Source organism: Gossypium arboreum, chromosome 4, assembly GCF_025698485.1.
Source record: "Gossypium arboreum isolate Shixiya-1 chromosome 4, ASM2569848v2, whole genome shotgun sequence".
Classification (NCBI taxonomy): Eukaryota; Viridiplantae; Streptophyta; class Magnoliopsida; order Malvales; family Malvaceae; genus Gossypium; species Gossypium arboreum.
Genome location: NC_069073.1, coordinates 64,718,917 through 64,735,685, shown reverse-complemented (window position 1 = coordinate 64,735,685; position 16,769 = coordinate 64,718,917). Strand labels below are relative to the sequence as shown.

Genomic DNA, 16,769 nt, shown 5'->3' with positions numbered 1-16,769 from the left:
TCCCAGTTTTTGGCGTCGTTTCTAGGAACTGTGTTTCAAAAATTCATTATTTGTGAATTTTTTAGTTTTGCATTTTGGTTTAACTTTCTGTTTAAATTTTAACTTAATTAATTTTTCTATGATTATTTTAGGTGTTTATGAGTATTGACCGAATCATCGATTTACTCCTTGTAGACCCTGAGATTGAACAAACTTTTCAACAGTGAAGAAGACAAGCAAGTCAGAAAAGGACTAAAGAAATGAACTTTGAAAATCCAAATCAAGGAAACAAAGCAAACCCTGCTCAAAATCCTATCATTATTGCTGATGATAGGGATAGAGCTTTAAGACAGTATGTCGTGCCAGTGTTTAATGATCTTAATCTGGGTATTAGGAGACCTGAAATAGAGGCACAACAGTTTGAGCTGAAGCCAATCATGCTCCAGATGCTTCAGACAGTGGGCCAATTCAGTGGAATGCCTACTGAAGATCTTCACCTACACTTAAGACTATTATGGAGGTGAGTGATTCTTTTAAGTTAGCCGGAGTACCCGATAATGCATTACGATTGAATCTATTTCCATATTCACTAAGGGACAGAGCTCGAGCTTGGTTGAACTCCTTACCACCAAATTCAATTACCACATGGCAAAGTTAGCAGAAAGATTCCTTATGAAGTATTTTTCGCCTAGCAAGAATGCTAAGTTGAGGAACGAGATCATTGCTTTCCAACAAATGGATGGTGAGTCCTTGAATGAGGCATGGGAAAGGTACAAAGAATTATTACGGAAGTGCCCTCATCACAGAATCCCACATTGCATCCAACTTGAAACGTTTTATAATGGTCTCAATGCTCACAAAAGATGGTAGTGGATGCTTCTGCTAATGGTGCTTTCCTTTCTAAGTCTTATAATGAGGCTTATGAAATCATTGAGAGGATTTCCAACAACAATTACTAATGGCCAACCAATCAAGAAGCATCAGGAAGACGAGTTGTTGGAATATATGAAGTAGAAGCTCTTACTTCACTCGCAGCTCAGGTATCATCAATATCCTCAATGTTAAAAAATCTTACTACTAATGGGTCTAATAGTTTTGCAGCACAGCCACCAAATCAATTTGAAAATGTAGCATTTATCTATTGTGGGGAAGGACATTTGTTTGAAGAATATCCATCAAACCCAGAATCCGTATATTACATGGGTAACCAGAACTAAAATCGAGGAAGGCAATGACTGCAATCCAATTTCTATAACCCATCATGGCGAAACCACCCGAATTTTTTAAGGAGTAACTAAGGGGCTGGAACCAATAACATTTACGCCCATCCTAAAGTGACCCAACCACCTAGTTTTCCCCAACAAGTTCAGAAACTAACCCAAGCTGAACCATCCAATCGCTTAGAAAATTTGTTAAAGGCATACATGAAGAAGAATGATGACTTAATTCAAAGCCAAGCAGTTACATTGAAAAACCTAGAAAACCAAATGGGCCAGCTTGCTACTGAACTCAGAAACTGACCATAAGGTGCTTTACCTAGTGATACGGAGAATCCGAGGAATCCAGGGAAGGAGTATTGTAAAGCATTGACAATAAGGAGCGGAAAGACATTAGAGGCCAACATCGTTGAAGTTCAAAAGGATCCAGCTGATGGTCAAGACTTAGAGGAAGTTCAATCGAGTGTTGAAATTCCAGATTCAAAAGAACCAGAATCTGCAAAACTTGACAAGGTGGCTTCGGAACCAACTAAATTTGGTCAACTAACAACTTCGTTAGATGCAGAATTGCCATAGAAGATGAATCAACCAGTTCTAGTAAAGAAACCTCCACCACCCTATCCTCACAGACTTCAGAAGCTGAAGCAGGAAATTTAATTCAAGAAGTTCCTAGACGTACTCAAGCAACTTTATATCAACATCCCGTTTGTTGAAGCACTTGAACAAATGCTGAACTACGTCAAATTCATGAAGGATATCTTGTCTAAAAAATAAAGGCTTGGAGAATTTGAGACAGTAGCCCTAACAAAGGAATGCAACGCATATCTTCAAGACAAATTACAACAAAGTTGAAGGATCCTAGATGTTTTACCATACCTTGCAACATTGGAGCAACATATTCTGGTAAGGCACTATTTGACTTAGATGCGAGTATCAACTTGATGCCCATGGCAATATTTACGAATTTGGGGATAGGTGAAGTTAGGCCTACTACGGTTACACTTCAATTAGCAGATCGATCCTTAGCACATCCAGAAGGAAAAATTGATGATGTATTGGTACGTGTAGACTAATTTATCTTTCATGCTGACTTTGTGATTCTAGACTTTAAAGCAGATAAAAAGGTGCCAATCATCCTAGGAAAACCATTCTTAGCAACCAAAAGGACCCTTATTGATGTGCAAAAAGGAGAGCTTACTATGCGTGTTTAGGATGATCAGGTAACATTTAACGTTTTTAAGTCTATGCGATTTCCTGATACAATTGATGATTGTTCTGCAGTGTTCGATTTAGAGGATTTAATCATGGAAAAGGAACTCAACTATGTTGAGGACCCATTGGAATGAATGTTGACATCAAATCATCCAAATGATGAAGAGGAGGATTATGCCCATGAACTATCTAATCAAAGGGGATTTAATCTGCAATCCCATTTTGAATCATTTAAATTAGAGAAAAGGGATTATGCCCAACCAAAAGTGTCAATTGAGGAGCCACCTAAATTAGAACTGAAGGTACTTCCCTCACATTTGAAATCTGTTTATTTAGGTAACTCTTTTACTCTGCTTGTGATTGTTTCAGCAGAATTAACTACTGAGCAAGAAGAGAAACTCATCCAGGTGTTAAAACAATTCAAGAAAGCTATCAGATGGACCATAGCTGATATTCGCGGTATTAGTCCATCTGTATGCATGGAAAAGATTATCCTAGAAGATGGCGAAAAAGGGACGATTGATGGACAACAAAGACTAAACCCATCATGAAGGACATAGTCAAGAAAGAAATCATCAAGTAATTAGATGCGGGTATAGTTTACCTCATCTCAGATAGTTCATGGGTAAGTCCAGTCTAGTGCGTACCACAGAAATGAGGTATCACGGTCATTGAAAACAAGAATAATGATTTGATACCGACTAGAACAGTTACGAGATGGAGAATATACATCGATTACCGGAAGCTGAACAAGGCGACTAGGAAAGATCACTTTCCTTTGCCATTTTTGGACCAGATGCTGGATAGACTCGCAGGGCAAGACTATTAATATTTTCTCAATGGATACTCGGGGTATAATTAGATTACAGTAGCACTAGAAGATCAGCATAAGACAACATTCACCTGCCCATACAGTACATTCGCATTTAGATGCATGTCATTTGGTTTATGTAATACAGCTGCTACATTTTAAGGATGTATGATGTCTACTTTTATTGACATGGTTGAGAAATATTTGGAAGTCTTTATGAATGATTTTTTAGTATTTCGAGATACATATGATGATTGCCTAGCCAATCTAGCCCAGGTACTAAGGCGATGCGGAGAAACAATCCTCGTACTCAATTGGGAAAAGTGTCATTTCATGGTACAAGAAGGTATTGTTCTAGGGCATCGGATAACAAGACATGGAATAGAGGTTGATAAAGCAAAGGTAGATGTTATTGAGAAACTCCCACCTCCAACATCTGTAAAGGGTGTTAGGAGCTTTTTAGGCCACGTCAGATTCTATCGAAGATTCATCAAGGACTTCTCTAAAATTGCTAAACCCTTATGTAAATTATTAGAGAAGGACATGGCGTTCAAATTTGATGAAGAGTGCTTAAGAGCTTTCAATGATTTGAAGAGTCGATTAGTTTCGGCACCCATAATCGTCACACCAAACTGGGATTTTCCATTTGCATTGATGTGTGATGTAAGTGACTTCGCGATCGGAGCTGCCATGGGCCAGCGAAGGAAAAATTTTTTTCATCCCATCTACTACACAAGTCAAACTCTAACCGGAGCTCAATTGAATTATACGATAACAGAGAAAGAGTTACTTACTCTTGTGTTGTAAGTACCAAGGTGATTGTCTATTTGGACCACTCGATGATTAAGTATTTGCTTGCCAAGAAAGACGCTAAGCCAAGACTGATCCGATGGGTACTTCTACTTCAAGAGTTTGATTTAGAAATTCAAGATTGAAAGGGAGTAGAAAACCAAGTAGCAGATCAATTGTCCATATTGGAGTCGCAAGAAGGGAATTCTCCACTTATACCCATTCAGGAAACATTTCCAGATGAACACATACTGAAGATAAATCATGTCCATAATACCTCTTGGTTTGCTGATATTGCTAAATTTTTAGCTTGTGGTTTGATGCCGATTGGTAAGACGTATCATCAAAAGAAAAAGTTTCTTCACGTTGTGAAGTACTATTTCTGGGAAGAACAATACTTGTTTAAAAAATATGCAGATCAAATGATCAGGATATGCGTGGCAAAAGATGAAGTACATAAGATTTTATACCATTGTCACTTAGCTCCAAGTGGGGGACACTTCGGAGGTACACGTACTGTAGCCAAGGTATTGCAAGCCAAATTCTTTTGGCCAACACTATTCAAAGATGCATATGCTTATATAAAGAGTAGTGATCGATGTCAAAGGGTCAGAAATATCACTAACAGAAATGAGATATATCAAACAAACATCATTGAGGTAGAATTATTCGATGTTTGGTGTATTGACTTTCTTAGTCCTTTCCGTCCGTCTTTTGGTCACAAGTATATATTAGTAGCAGTAGACTATGTATCTAAGTGGGTTGAGGCAAAGGTATATATGAAAAGATGATGCTAAGCCTGTATGAAGTTTTTGCAGAAGCATATGTTCACAAGGTTTGGAACCCCAAGAGCCATCATTATTGATGAAGGGTCCCATTTTGTGAACAAGTGGTTGAAATGGTTACTTGAGAAACATGGAGTCAAGCACAAGGTTGCCTCAGCTTACCATTCGCAGACGAATGGGCAAGCTGAATTGGCAACCAAAGAGATCAAAGGCATCCTTGAGAAGGTAGTTTACAACCAACGAGATTGGTCCAAAAAACTGGATGATGCTTTATGTGCTTACAGGACAGCATACAGGACACCTTTAGGGATGTCATCCTATAGGTTAGTCTTTGGGAAAGCCTGCCATCTACCCTTGGAGTTAGAACACAAAGCTTATTGGGCTCTCCGACAACTCAACTTGGATCTTAAGCTTGCTAAAGAGAAACGGATGCTCCAGCTCAATGAGTTAGAAGAATTCCAAATGTTCTCATATGAAAATTCCAAATTGCTCAATGAGAGACTTAAAAAATGGCATGACAAGTACATTCGAGTTTGCAAATTCGAAGCAGGTCAGTAAGTTTTGTTATCTAATTCCAAATTAAAGTTCTTTCTAGGTAAGTTAAAATCACGTTGGTCTAGTCATAAATGATTCAACAAGTCTATTCGTACGGAGTTGTTGAACTTGAAGGTAAGGGAGGTAATTTTCGAGTTAATGCTCAACGCTTGAAACATTACTGGGGAGATAAAATTGAACGGAATCAAATCTCATTCATTTTATCAGATATTTAATTTTTCTTATTCTTCATTTTGATTAAATAATTTAGGGTATATTTTTGGGATTAGTATGTTTAAATAAATTTTGTCTAGGAGATTGGAACTTAAGTAGGACCACTTGTAACCCTTCCAATCTTTCTTGGGAATTGATTTTGACATAATTTTTCGAAAAATTATCCCCTAAATGGAAAAATAAATTTTAGTTTCAAATAAAAGGGTCAATTTTGATCCAACTTTTAAATTGCAACTCAATTTGATTTTCTTTAAGTCTAGGTACTTAATTAAATAATTTTCAAAATATGGTTGTCTTTTTGTAAATATTAAAATTAGATGCCTCTTTTGTAAATATTTTTAAAAGGCTTCTAGATTAAATGTTTTAGTTTAATAAAAAGATGATAATTATTAATATATAATTATATCCATTATAATATATATTAATTATTATAAACTTTATATAGAGTTAGGATTAGTTTTAATTTAATCATATTTTATTTGATAAGTTTTATCTTAATAAATTAATAGCAAATAATAATTTAATATGCATTATATTAATTATTAATTGTTATTTACTTTGAGTAGAATTAGAACTTAGAATTTTAATTATTAATTTATACTAAGAATTCTACTTTAGTTCCTACTCCTTTTACTATAAATTCCACCCATCTCTTCTTATTTTTTTCATTCATACACAATTCCCTCCAAACACCAAATTCCCTAAGTGTCGTAGCTGCCTAGCAGCCATTTGGTCAACAGCCCTAGCTCTATAGCAAGCGGCACGCCCACCTCATGCACGCCCACTCCATCGCGCGCTGCATTGCGCAATACTACTTGGCATGCCTGCTGCTCCAGCCCCAACTGCCCAGGCCGTGTCCTGCACTAGCACCCAACTTCCACACACACCCAAACCAGGCCTGTTCAACGATCCACACATTGCTCACATCCCCTGCTACACACTGCTGCTTTGTGCACTTGAGCAGCACACCACTCTTTCACACATCCTTAGCCAAAAACTCTCAACCTCTATGCACGTGGGATGGTGGCAACTAAACAGAAGCTCTATGTTCGTTTCGAAGATGGCCTCGAGGATAGTTTAAGGATCCTGATAGGTCCACAGATGGAGCGAGATGTTGGTGCTTTGGTCGATAATGCGAAGATCGCCGAGGATGTGAAGTGCGCTGAATGCCAGAACCAGGAGAAGGAAAAAGGTAGTAACAAGAGGGGTTTGGAGCCCTCATCAAAGGCCTAAGAAAAAGGCTAGAGTTGATGGCTAGTCAGACTTGGGTCCCCTATTGCTACTTCTGGACCGCAGTCCTGTACAGAATGTGGGAGACGCCATCAAGGCGAATGCTGGAAAAGGATTGGGGCATGCTTGAGGTGCGGATCATTAGAGCATCGTATCAGAGATTGTCCACAGAGTCCCGATCAGATGTAAGCTACTGGTATGGGTACTGTGTAACACCCCAAACTCGGCCCGGATGTTATGGCCGAATTTGGCGTGTCACATTGAAGTGTTTTAGTGAAAACCTTGTTTTCATTGGAAATACTTCCTTAAAATGAAAAACCTTAATTACTTTGTAAAATCACTTTTTAATTGCTGAATTTTGAACATATGATTTTATGAAGACTCTTCATTTGAAAATTGAGTTGCGGAAACGTAGTATTTAAAAAAAACAGTTATGGTTTAGGAAACCACGTTCTACTTCTAATAAATATAAAGCATAAAAATGATAATAAATCTAAATTTTGAAACAATAACCAGAGGAGAGACCTTGTTACAACCCAAATCAAATAGAAATAATTTGAAGTCAATATATTAAAAATTACATAAAGACTAAGTCTAAACTTTCTATGCTAGTTGGCCACCTCCGAGTCCCTCCATCCGTCAAACTGCCTACTGAGGATCACCTAAAAAGTTTAGAAGGAGGGGGTGAGTTTCAAAAACCCAGTGTGTACAACTCTCAACGAGTATAAAGCAATCATTAGTCATTTTGGGCCAGAGCCCAATTCAATAATGGTGGCCTTTGGGCCTTAGCCCAAATTAGCCTCAGTTGGGCCAAAGCCCACATCGCAATAAAATCACAACAATATCATACATGCAATGCAATGCAGTGCAATCCTATCCCAATAATCCATCCGCTACACACCAGCTCCGTCCCCTGACACACCATGTGGGGATATAAATATCGACCCACCCAATCGATACACATCCATGGTAGCCTGGTTGCGAACCTACCTTTATTTACACATTGGGCTTAAAAGCCGTCGGTGGATCCACGATTGTCAAGCAACCATGCGATCCTCATATACTTCCTTTATTCCATAATACCCAACCCATATGCAACCTAAGCAGAATATCATATGTATGCAGCAGATATGCATGTCACATCCATAAAACTTACATTCAACACCTAGGGATATTTCGGTCATTTTCGCCCTTAGGGGCATTTTAGTAATTTTTCCTTTTATTATGGTTTTTACTTACCTTGGTCCGTTAACAAATCTCGTGAGCTAAGATAACAATACTATGCACCAGGTAGGATTCCAAAGAAGAGGAGGTGAGTCATTAAGACCGCTTAAGTACCAAGCTCTCCTTAGATCCAATCCTAGACATGCATATACCCGTTGCCACACCTTAACCCAATGACTTGTCTACAGTCGCAATAAATTAATTAAGTTTTATGTAGTCATCATATACAAGGCCCAAAATCCCTTACAAAGCCTAGTCAAATACACATACATGTATCTGGCCCACAAGGCCTAATCTCATCTGTATGGCATATTAAGCCCAATTTGCATTTATATGGCCCATCAGGCCCAAATCACATTCATATTCATGCTCGCATACAATTTCCCATCACATAGCATCAAATATCAAAATTTGCCTACTATGGGCCTAACAGCCCATCGGGCCCATTAAGCCTACTCTGGCCCAGTTGGCCAATTCACAGTCCAAGTCCATGGAATCACCCATGGGGCTTCAGACAACCTATCGATTCTCTCCTCATGAGTGTTCACGCACTCGCAAGACTACCGTAGCCAAACTTTCTGCATTTTGGCATTTCGGCTTTTCTTAATTTACTTGTGTATGCAGTGTATGTACATACCTTCGGCTTTATATCAAGTTATCATAGGGTAGAAATACACATCTTATCACCTGGAGTACTAAGTATTCATAATCTCTCGAACCTTGACTAGATTGATCGACTGCGATTTGCCTATGTAACCCGAAATCTGACGTAGTCCCCCTTCTGCATCGAGGAGGAAAGTCCTGAACGGCTGACACCTTACGTCGCTTAAACTTGCGAGCCTCTATCACAACCTCTCTGCTAGAACCCCCTTTTTCCATCAACGATCACACTCTTGAATAAGAGCGAAAAAGAGAAATAAATGGAGAAACTGTAGGTTAATGAAAGTTTTGGAAAGAATAAAGAAGAATCAGCTTTTAAGAGTGTAGAAACGAAAGAACTTAGAAATATTTAACAAAAGCCGAAGAAGATCTAATTCACTTATCGATTGCAAGATTGCTTGCCAACAAGAAATCAAACCCCAAAAGTGTATGAATAGACTTTTAAATGAAAAAGAAACAGTCGACTAAGTTGAAGAGGGAAGAGATTGATTCGATTAAAATAGGGAAGAAATGATCAAGAATTTGGCTTAAAGAAAAGAGGAGGTGATATGCGACTGAAGCACACAAAAACAACAAATGCCCTTACTCGCCCATACGACACAAATATTTATACTAAATAAATAAATACACTTACACTCCTCAATCGACTTAAACTCGTCAAGATAATTTCCCTTCAAATTCTTCAATTTTATCACCATTATATCTACACTTAATCCTCATCCTAATCCCCTTGATTTTAGCCAAAAATTCCAATTTGAATTGCATTCATATTACTTCCACCGTACAACACCTGAGTAGCAAAATTAAATTCTCCCTTTGCGCGCGCCTTCATTCAAACTCCAGACCTCAAGGTTACTCTACCTCCCCACACGCTGCTAGCCACTGCACCGCATCCTTTCTTATGCTGCCATTCGGTCACAATTAATTATAAGGCTTATATGTCTAAGCCTCAGTTTTCTTAAAGAATAAAAATTTAAACTTTGCCTGGCCTGGGATTTGAACCTGCTCGCTCTCATGACCATAGCATGCTTCACGCCACTGCACCCCAGGCGCTCTTGTGCCATATTCCATCCCTAACTATTTTTAAGGCCTATTAACCCACAACCTGGTTATCCTAAAAATATTTACTACTATTCAGATTCGAACCCCTGATTTCTTGGTTGCGCTAAATGTCCCTTGCCACCAAGCCACAAGCTCTTTTGTGTCGTTTCTCCTCCCCAATTAATTATAAAGTTTTTCTGCTGACTCCAGGTTGTCTAAAAAAAAACCTACAACTTCTGCTCATGCTGCAACTTGAACCCAACACCTCTCCTTACTCCTAGCGCCACCATGCCACTAGGCCAAGAGCATCCTTGTGTCGAATTCTCACCTAACATATTTATAAAGCCTAAACGCTAGTTTCCCTACTAATCTTATGCGCAATAAAAAAATTTCGCCAAGGCCAGGACTTGAACCTTAAACCTCCTACTTACCACCCACGCCTTTCGCCACTAGGCCACATACTTCCTTGTGTCAGATTTTACCAGGCCTTATTAATAAGCCTTCCACCTAATGCTCAGGGTTCTTTAGAAAAAAAATGCAAAATTTTGCTAAAGCCCTGGTTCGAAACCAGGACTTTTTCCACACTACCAGCCCTTCCTAAATAATTTAACAATTAAACTAAACACACAATTATAAAATATTTAAACACATTTCTTTTATTCTCGCGGCCTTTTAACCGATCCCAAACTCAAGTCCCATTACTTCTAGGCCCAAAATCAGGGTGTTGCATACTGTCAGCCGCCGAAAGGTGTTCAACAGTCGCCGAGAGGTCGTGGTCAGGCCAGAGTTGGAAATGGTATGGGTCGTGATCGTGGAGCATCGAGCAAGGTGCTGGTCATAAGGAGGCAAGGCAGCCAGCACTGGTGTATACTATACATTATCGAGAGGACAGAGACGTCCCAGATGGTATTACGAGTACGTTCTTTATCCATAATCTACCTTATACTGCATTGATTGATGTTGGATCTACACATTCTTATATAGCATGTACTATGTCTGAGACTTTGGGTGTAATGGTTGAGAATACTACGAGTGAGGTTACTATGTTAAGTCCATTGTGGCAGTCAGTGAGAGTGAATAAACTTTTTAAGGATGTACCTTTAGAGGTTCAAGGTATGATCCTTTTGGCGGATTTAATGGAGCTCACTTTTTGATAATTCGACTTAATACTGGGAATGGACTGGCTGGTTAAGCATCAAGTGAATTTGGATTGTGCTACTAAGCGGGTGGTACTAAAAACTACGGAGGGTGATGAGTTAGTTGTAGTTGGGGAACGTTGAAATTATCTGTCAAATGTGATTTCTGCACTGAGGGTTGAGAAATTGGTTCTAAAGGGTTACGAAGCGTATCTAGCCTACATCAGAGTTTCTGATTTCGAGGTTTCTTCTGTTAAAGATATCAGAATAGTTAAGAACTTTCTGGATGTTTTTCCCAATGAATTGTCTGGCTTACCTCCAAACCGAGAAGTTGAGTTTGGGATCGAGCTCCTGCCTGGTACAGCTTTGGTGTCCATCGCCCCTTATACTAAGGCACTGAAGGAGCTAGTGGAGTTTAAGGCTCAGATTCAAGAGTTATTGGATCGAGGGTTCATCTGCCCGAGTATGTCTCCATAGGGAGCACCAATTTTATTTATGAAAAGGAAGGATAGATCATGCATATATGCATCGACTACCGACAACTGAATAAATTGACTATTAAGAATAAGTACCCTCTACTGAGGATTGATGACCTGTTCGACTAGTTTCTTAGAGCTTTGATTTTCTCTAAGATAGATCTTTGACCTGGGCACCATCAATTGAGAGTCAAAGAGGCTGATGCTTACAAGACAACATTTAGGACTCATTATGGTCATTACGAGTTCCTAGTGATGTCGTTTGGACTGACGAATGCACCAGCGGCTTTCATGGATTTGATGAACTGAGTGTTCCAGCCCTACCTGGATCAGTTCGTAGTGATGTTTATAGATGACATTCTGGTGTATTCAAGAACTGAAGATGAGTATGATGCACATCTCTGAGTTGTTCTATAGATTCTGAGGGAGAAACAACTTCTCGCTAAGTTCAGTAAGTGTGAGTTTTGGTTACGAGAGGTAATATTTCCAGGTTACATGGTATCTGCTAAAGGGATTAGGGTTGATCCTCAGAAATTTGAAGCTATTTTGGATTAGAAGCCCCTAAGACAGTATCTGAGATTCGAAATTTTTTGGGTTTGGTAGGGTATTATAGACATTTTGTTGAGGGGGTTTCGTTGATTATGACACCTCTAACTAAGTTGTTGCGTAAGGATGTGCCATTTAACTGGATTGATGCGCAACAAGAAAGTTTTGAGAAGCTTAAGAAAGTTCTGACAGAGGCCCCTGTCTTAATATAGCCAGTGTCTAGGAAAGAATTCACTGTCTACAGCGATGCATCACATGTTGGTTTAGGTTATGTGTTGATGCAAGAAGGTAAGGTGGTGGTTTATGCATCTCGTCAGCTCAAGACACATGAGGCAAACTATCTGACACATGACTTGGAGTTGGCCACGGTGGTATTCGTACTAAAAATTTGGAGGCATTACCTGTACGGTAAGAAGTGTATCATTTAGATGGATCAGAAGAGCCTCAAGTATCTCTTCACTTAGAAGGAGCTAAATCTTAAGCAGCCTAGATGGATTGAGCTACTTAAGGATTATGATTATTCGATTGAATACCATCTTGGTAAGGCCAATATGGTGGCTGACACACTGAGCCATAGGGCTATGACTTATCTGAGGGCGATGTTTGCTCGTCTCAGCTTATTTGATGATGGTAGTCTGTTGGCTGAACTTTAGGTTAAACTGATGTGGATTGAACAAATTAAGGGCGAATAGTTGGCGGATGAATCATTGGGTCCTCGTTTCCAACAAATAGAGAGTGGGGGAACTTCAGACTTTGGGCTGAATAGTGAAGGGGTACTATGTTTTCGTGGGAGAGTCTGTGTACCGAGGGATACTGATTTGAGGCAGTCTATACTGTGAGAGGAGCATAGTAGTCCTTATACTATGCATCCTGGTGGGAATAAGATGTACTGAGACCTTCAAGAGTTATATTGGTGGCCAAGTCTTAAATGTGAAGTCACCGACTTTGTGAGTAAATGTCTGACTTGCCAATAGGTTAAGGCTGAACATTAGTTACCTTTAGGATTGCTTCAGCCAGTTAAGATTCCACTTTGGAAGTGGGAGAGAGTAACTATGGATTTTGTAAGTAAGCTACCCCTAATGCCTACTAAGAAGGATTCGATATGGGTCATCATGGATCGATTGACCAAGTCTGCCCATTTCATACCAGTTCATACCGATTACTCATTGCAAAAGCTGGCTAAGCTGTATGTGTCAGAGATAGTGAGCCTGCATGGGGTTTTAATTTCCATAATTTCTGATAGGGATCCTCAGTTCACGTCTCAGTTTTAAAGATGCTATATAAAGCTCTGGATACAAGGTTAGACTTTAGTACTGCATTTCATCCTCAGACAGATGGTCAGTTGGAGAGGGCGATTCAAGTACTGGAAGACATGTTAAGGAGTTGTGTGATAGACTTCTGGGGCAGTTGGGAGGAGTAATTGTCGTTATCATAACAACAGCTATCAATTTAGCACACAGATGGCAGCTTATGAGGCATTAGATGGTTGTAGGTGTCGTACTCTTTCGTGTTGGACTGAGTTGATTGAACAGCGTATTCTGGGTCCTGAATTGGTTTCTGATGTCGAAGATAAGGTTAAATTAATTTAAGATAGACTGAAGGTAGCATCAGACAGACAAAATTCGTATGCAAATCTGAAGCGTAAGGAGATTGAGTATTTTGTAGGGGGACTTAGTTTTTCTCAAGGTCTCGCCATGGAAGAAGGTACTGAGATTTGGACGGAAGGGCAAGCTAAGCCCTAGGTTTATTAGGCCATACCGTATACTGAAACGTGTGGGACTGGTTACATATCAGTTAGAGTTACCTCTGGAGTTAGACCAGATTCATGATGTGTTTTACGTCTCTATGTTCAGGCACTATTGTTTTGATCCCACGCATGTTATCTCGACTGAAGAGATTGAGGTTAGTCCGGATATGAATTTTGAGGAGGAGCCAGTTCAGATTCTAGAGCGTGATGTAAAAGTGTTAAGGAAGAAGTCTATCCCACTGGTTAAGGTATTTTGGCGTAATCACAGCACAGAGGAAGCCATGTGGGAACCCGAGGAGGCAATGCGACAAAAATACCCTCATCTGTTTTGACTAGGTAAATTTCAAGGCCGAAATTTTCTTTTAGGGGGTAGAGTTGTAACGCCCCAAAAATCTAAGTATTTATCTTTGTATGTTGTGTTACACAATTGTATATTTGCTTTAGTGGTTAAGTGTTCTGGAAGTGTGTGAGAGGTCTTGGGTTCAAGCTTGGGCTTATGCAAAAATTTTATGTTTGCATGGATAAACCATTGGCTCTAGACAGTAGGCTCTTAAAATAAAAATGGGTAAAACATGTCATAAAATGCCTGTTGGTCTAGGGGATAGTGGCGTGTTACTGTTGCTAGGAGACTTGAGTTCCAGTCTTGCTACATGCAAAGGGTGTTTATTTTGCTACTCTTGCCGTGTGAGTGGTAGAGGTTGACCTAAACTCTGCTCGAGGAGTGGAGTTTGAAATTGGAGGTTGAGAAGATTATGGTGGAGAGGTTTTAGGAGGAAATGAAGGGATTTTGAAGGAAGGGGAGTGTTGGTGCCGATTTTGGACTCCCAACACTCAGAATTCTGCTTTGTGACTATCAAGTGCTCTCCATTTCGGTTGCTACCCCTTTTTTTTGCTTCATTTCATTTTTGTTTGAGCCTGAATGCTACCTTGACCGTTCAAGTATTTTTCCTTCAGCATTCTTTTCGATTTTTTTTTTCCTTTTGACCATTTCTCTACTGTTAGCCAATTCTCTTTTTATCTACTATTCTACCTAACGTGCCCATCCTTGTACCCTAAACCGAATACCATTCTTCCCCTCTCAACCAATTCTGTGCCATCATCATCCTCTTTTGTGTAGTGCCCGAATATCCTTTTCTCTTCTCTCTCATTTTCTTCGGCTTTTATTGAGTATCCCTTCTTGTATTGTGAAAACTGAATGCACTTCCTCTCATTTCGTTCTTTTGGTTCTCTTCTCTTTACACTTTTGTGTTGATTAGTCAAATATTCCATCTCAGGTTCGAGTGCTCAGTTATTGTTTTCTTCCCTCTTTCTATTGTGATAGTCTATTCTACCTAACACCCTTCTATGTTACTGATTTTTGCTAGGGAAGTGGTTGTGTTAGCCTTGCTTCTATCGAAACTTGGCTTTTGGCTTTTGTTGGGGGTGTGGGCCGAATTGCTTTTCTCCTTTTACTTGGTTCAATTGTTTGCGTGTAAGGTAATAGTTAACAAGTTGCGTTTGGGATGCAGGTGGTCTTTGAGGATTGTAAACGACTTCTTGCAACGGTTTTAGTGTGATCAATCAAGGCGGGTAGTAGGTAATCTTTTGAACAAGTATTGGCTAGGGTTCCTTTCAACTCGTTTGTTAGGTATTTAACCAAAGCTTCTATTTGTAATAGGTTGGACTGCTCGTGGGCTAATTTGCACATTTTTGCAACCAAGTGTGTAACCACACTACTATAAACATAGATCGACAAAAGCCAAAAAAATATGATTATTGACGCTACACGAGCGTGCGCTTGCTCGTGTGGTAATACGGACACCTAAAACATGGGTGTTTGATCGTGGAGGCCACCATGGGCGTTTCATGGGCTTAGGTCATTTTGGGCCCCATGGACTCGTGGGCCCCACAGGGGTAAAGCACACGAAAGCATAGAGATTATTGGGCTAGGCTGTATAGTTCACGTGGCCAGGTCTATTACTGGGCTAAACAGGCCACACGATTATGTGGGCCCATTGGGCCTGCAATATAGGCCTTAGGTGCATTTTCACTATTTGATTGTTAAGGTGCACAGGTCACCCGAGACGACTGTAGACCCACTGTTAGGTCGAAAAGTATACTTAGACCCTAATTTAATGAAATGACTGTTGTACCGCTATAAGGTAAAATGACTGATATACCCCTATGATATGTATGATTGTAATTGAGCATGACATGTTGCATACACGTATGATATTATGACATGATATCTTGAATGGGGATGGGTTTATTATATTCGGAGGAAGTGTACTATACTGGCAGCTCTGCTGCATATACTATTTTGTGCCGCAACCGGTGCTATAATTTGGAGTGTAGGGATGGGTGGGTTGATTTTATCCTTACATAGAGTGCAGGGCTAGACAGAGTGGAGTGTAGAGGATGGATGGGTAGGATTTCTATTTGCATTCTACTACTATTCCTAAAATGGGCTAAGGCCCACACTGATACTGATACTGCAATGGGCTAAAGCCCTAACTGGAAACGAACCGTTACTGAAACGGGCTTAGGCCTAGATTGTGATTGCCACTGTATGATTGATTGTTTGTTAATAAGAGATTACACACTGAGTTTTCATAAACTCACCCTTCTGCTTTTCTGTGCAGGTAATCCTTAGGCGAATCGGTGTTGCGAGGGACTCGATGGTGGCCACACAACGTCATTTGCTTTCTTTTTTAACTTTTAACTTACAAGTATTTAATTCGGGTGTTTTGTTTTGTAATAAGGCCTCTCTAAGTTTTTATTTTAATTTGGGATTTATTTGCTTGATTCATATCTGCTAGTGGTAGGCCTCAGATTTTCAATAAGATAAATGCTTTTCAAACACTATGTATACGCAACATATTTTAAAAAGCTTTCGTAACAAACCTTGTTTTCAAAATGTAATGAGAATCTAATATGTTTAACATTTTGCTAAGACAACTTGAGTTTTAACAATGAACAAGATATCCTAAACATACGTTAAGTTCGCAAAGGGGTTTTACTATAACATAGATTTTTCAACGAGATTATGTTTTTTTGAAACGCACTTCAACGTGACATCGTAGATTCAGCCATAACATCTAGGCCAGTTTTGAGGTGTTACATTTAGTGGTATTAGAGCCAGGTTGTCAAACTCGGCTGTAGATTTGTA

The 16,769-nt window shown here is 39.5% G+C and overlaps 1 protein-coding gene and 1 non-coding gene across 2 annotated transcripts; one reads left to right on the top strand and one right to left on the bottom strand.

The window, feature by feature from the left end:
• Window positions 1-681: 681 nt before the first annotated feature.
• LOC128292278 (small nucleolar RNA R71) lies at window positions 682-788 on the bottom strand. Its single transcript, XR_008282263.1, has one exon. It is a non-coding gene; the product is annotated as a small nucleolar RNA R71 (small nucleolar RNA).
• Window positions 789-4,795: 4,007 nt separating this feature from the next.
• Window positions 4,796-5,351, top strand: LOC128291587 (uncharacterized). Its single transcript, XM_053026767.1, has 2 exons — window positions 4,796-4,843; window positions 4,899-5,351. The coding sequence occupies exons 1-2, from the start codon at window positions 4,796-4,798 to the stop codon at window positions 5,349-5,351; spliced, it is 501 nt and encodes a 166-aa protein (XP_052882727.1).
• Window positions 5,352-16,769: the final 11,418 nt, after the last annotated feature.

Coding starts and splice junctions, on each gene's coding strand:
- LOC128291587 (XM_053026767.1), top strand. CDS start 4,796: ATGATGCTAAGCCTGTATGAAGTTTTTGCAGAAGCATATGTTCACAAG. Junction 4,844..4,898: donor CAGAAGCATATGTTCACAAG/GTTTGGAACCCC, acceptor TTTGTGAACAAG/TGGTTGAAATGGTTACTTGA.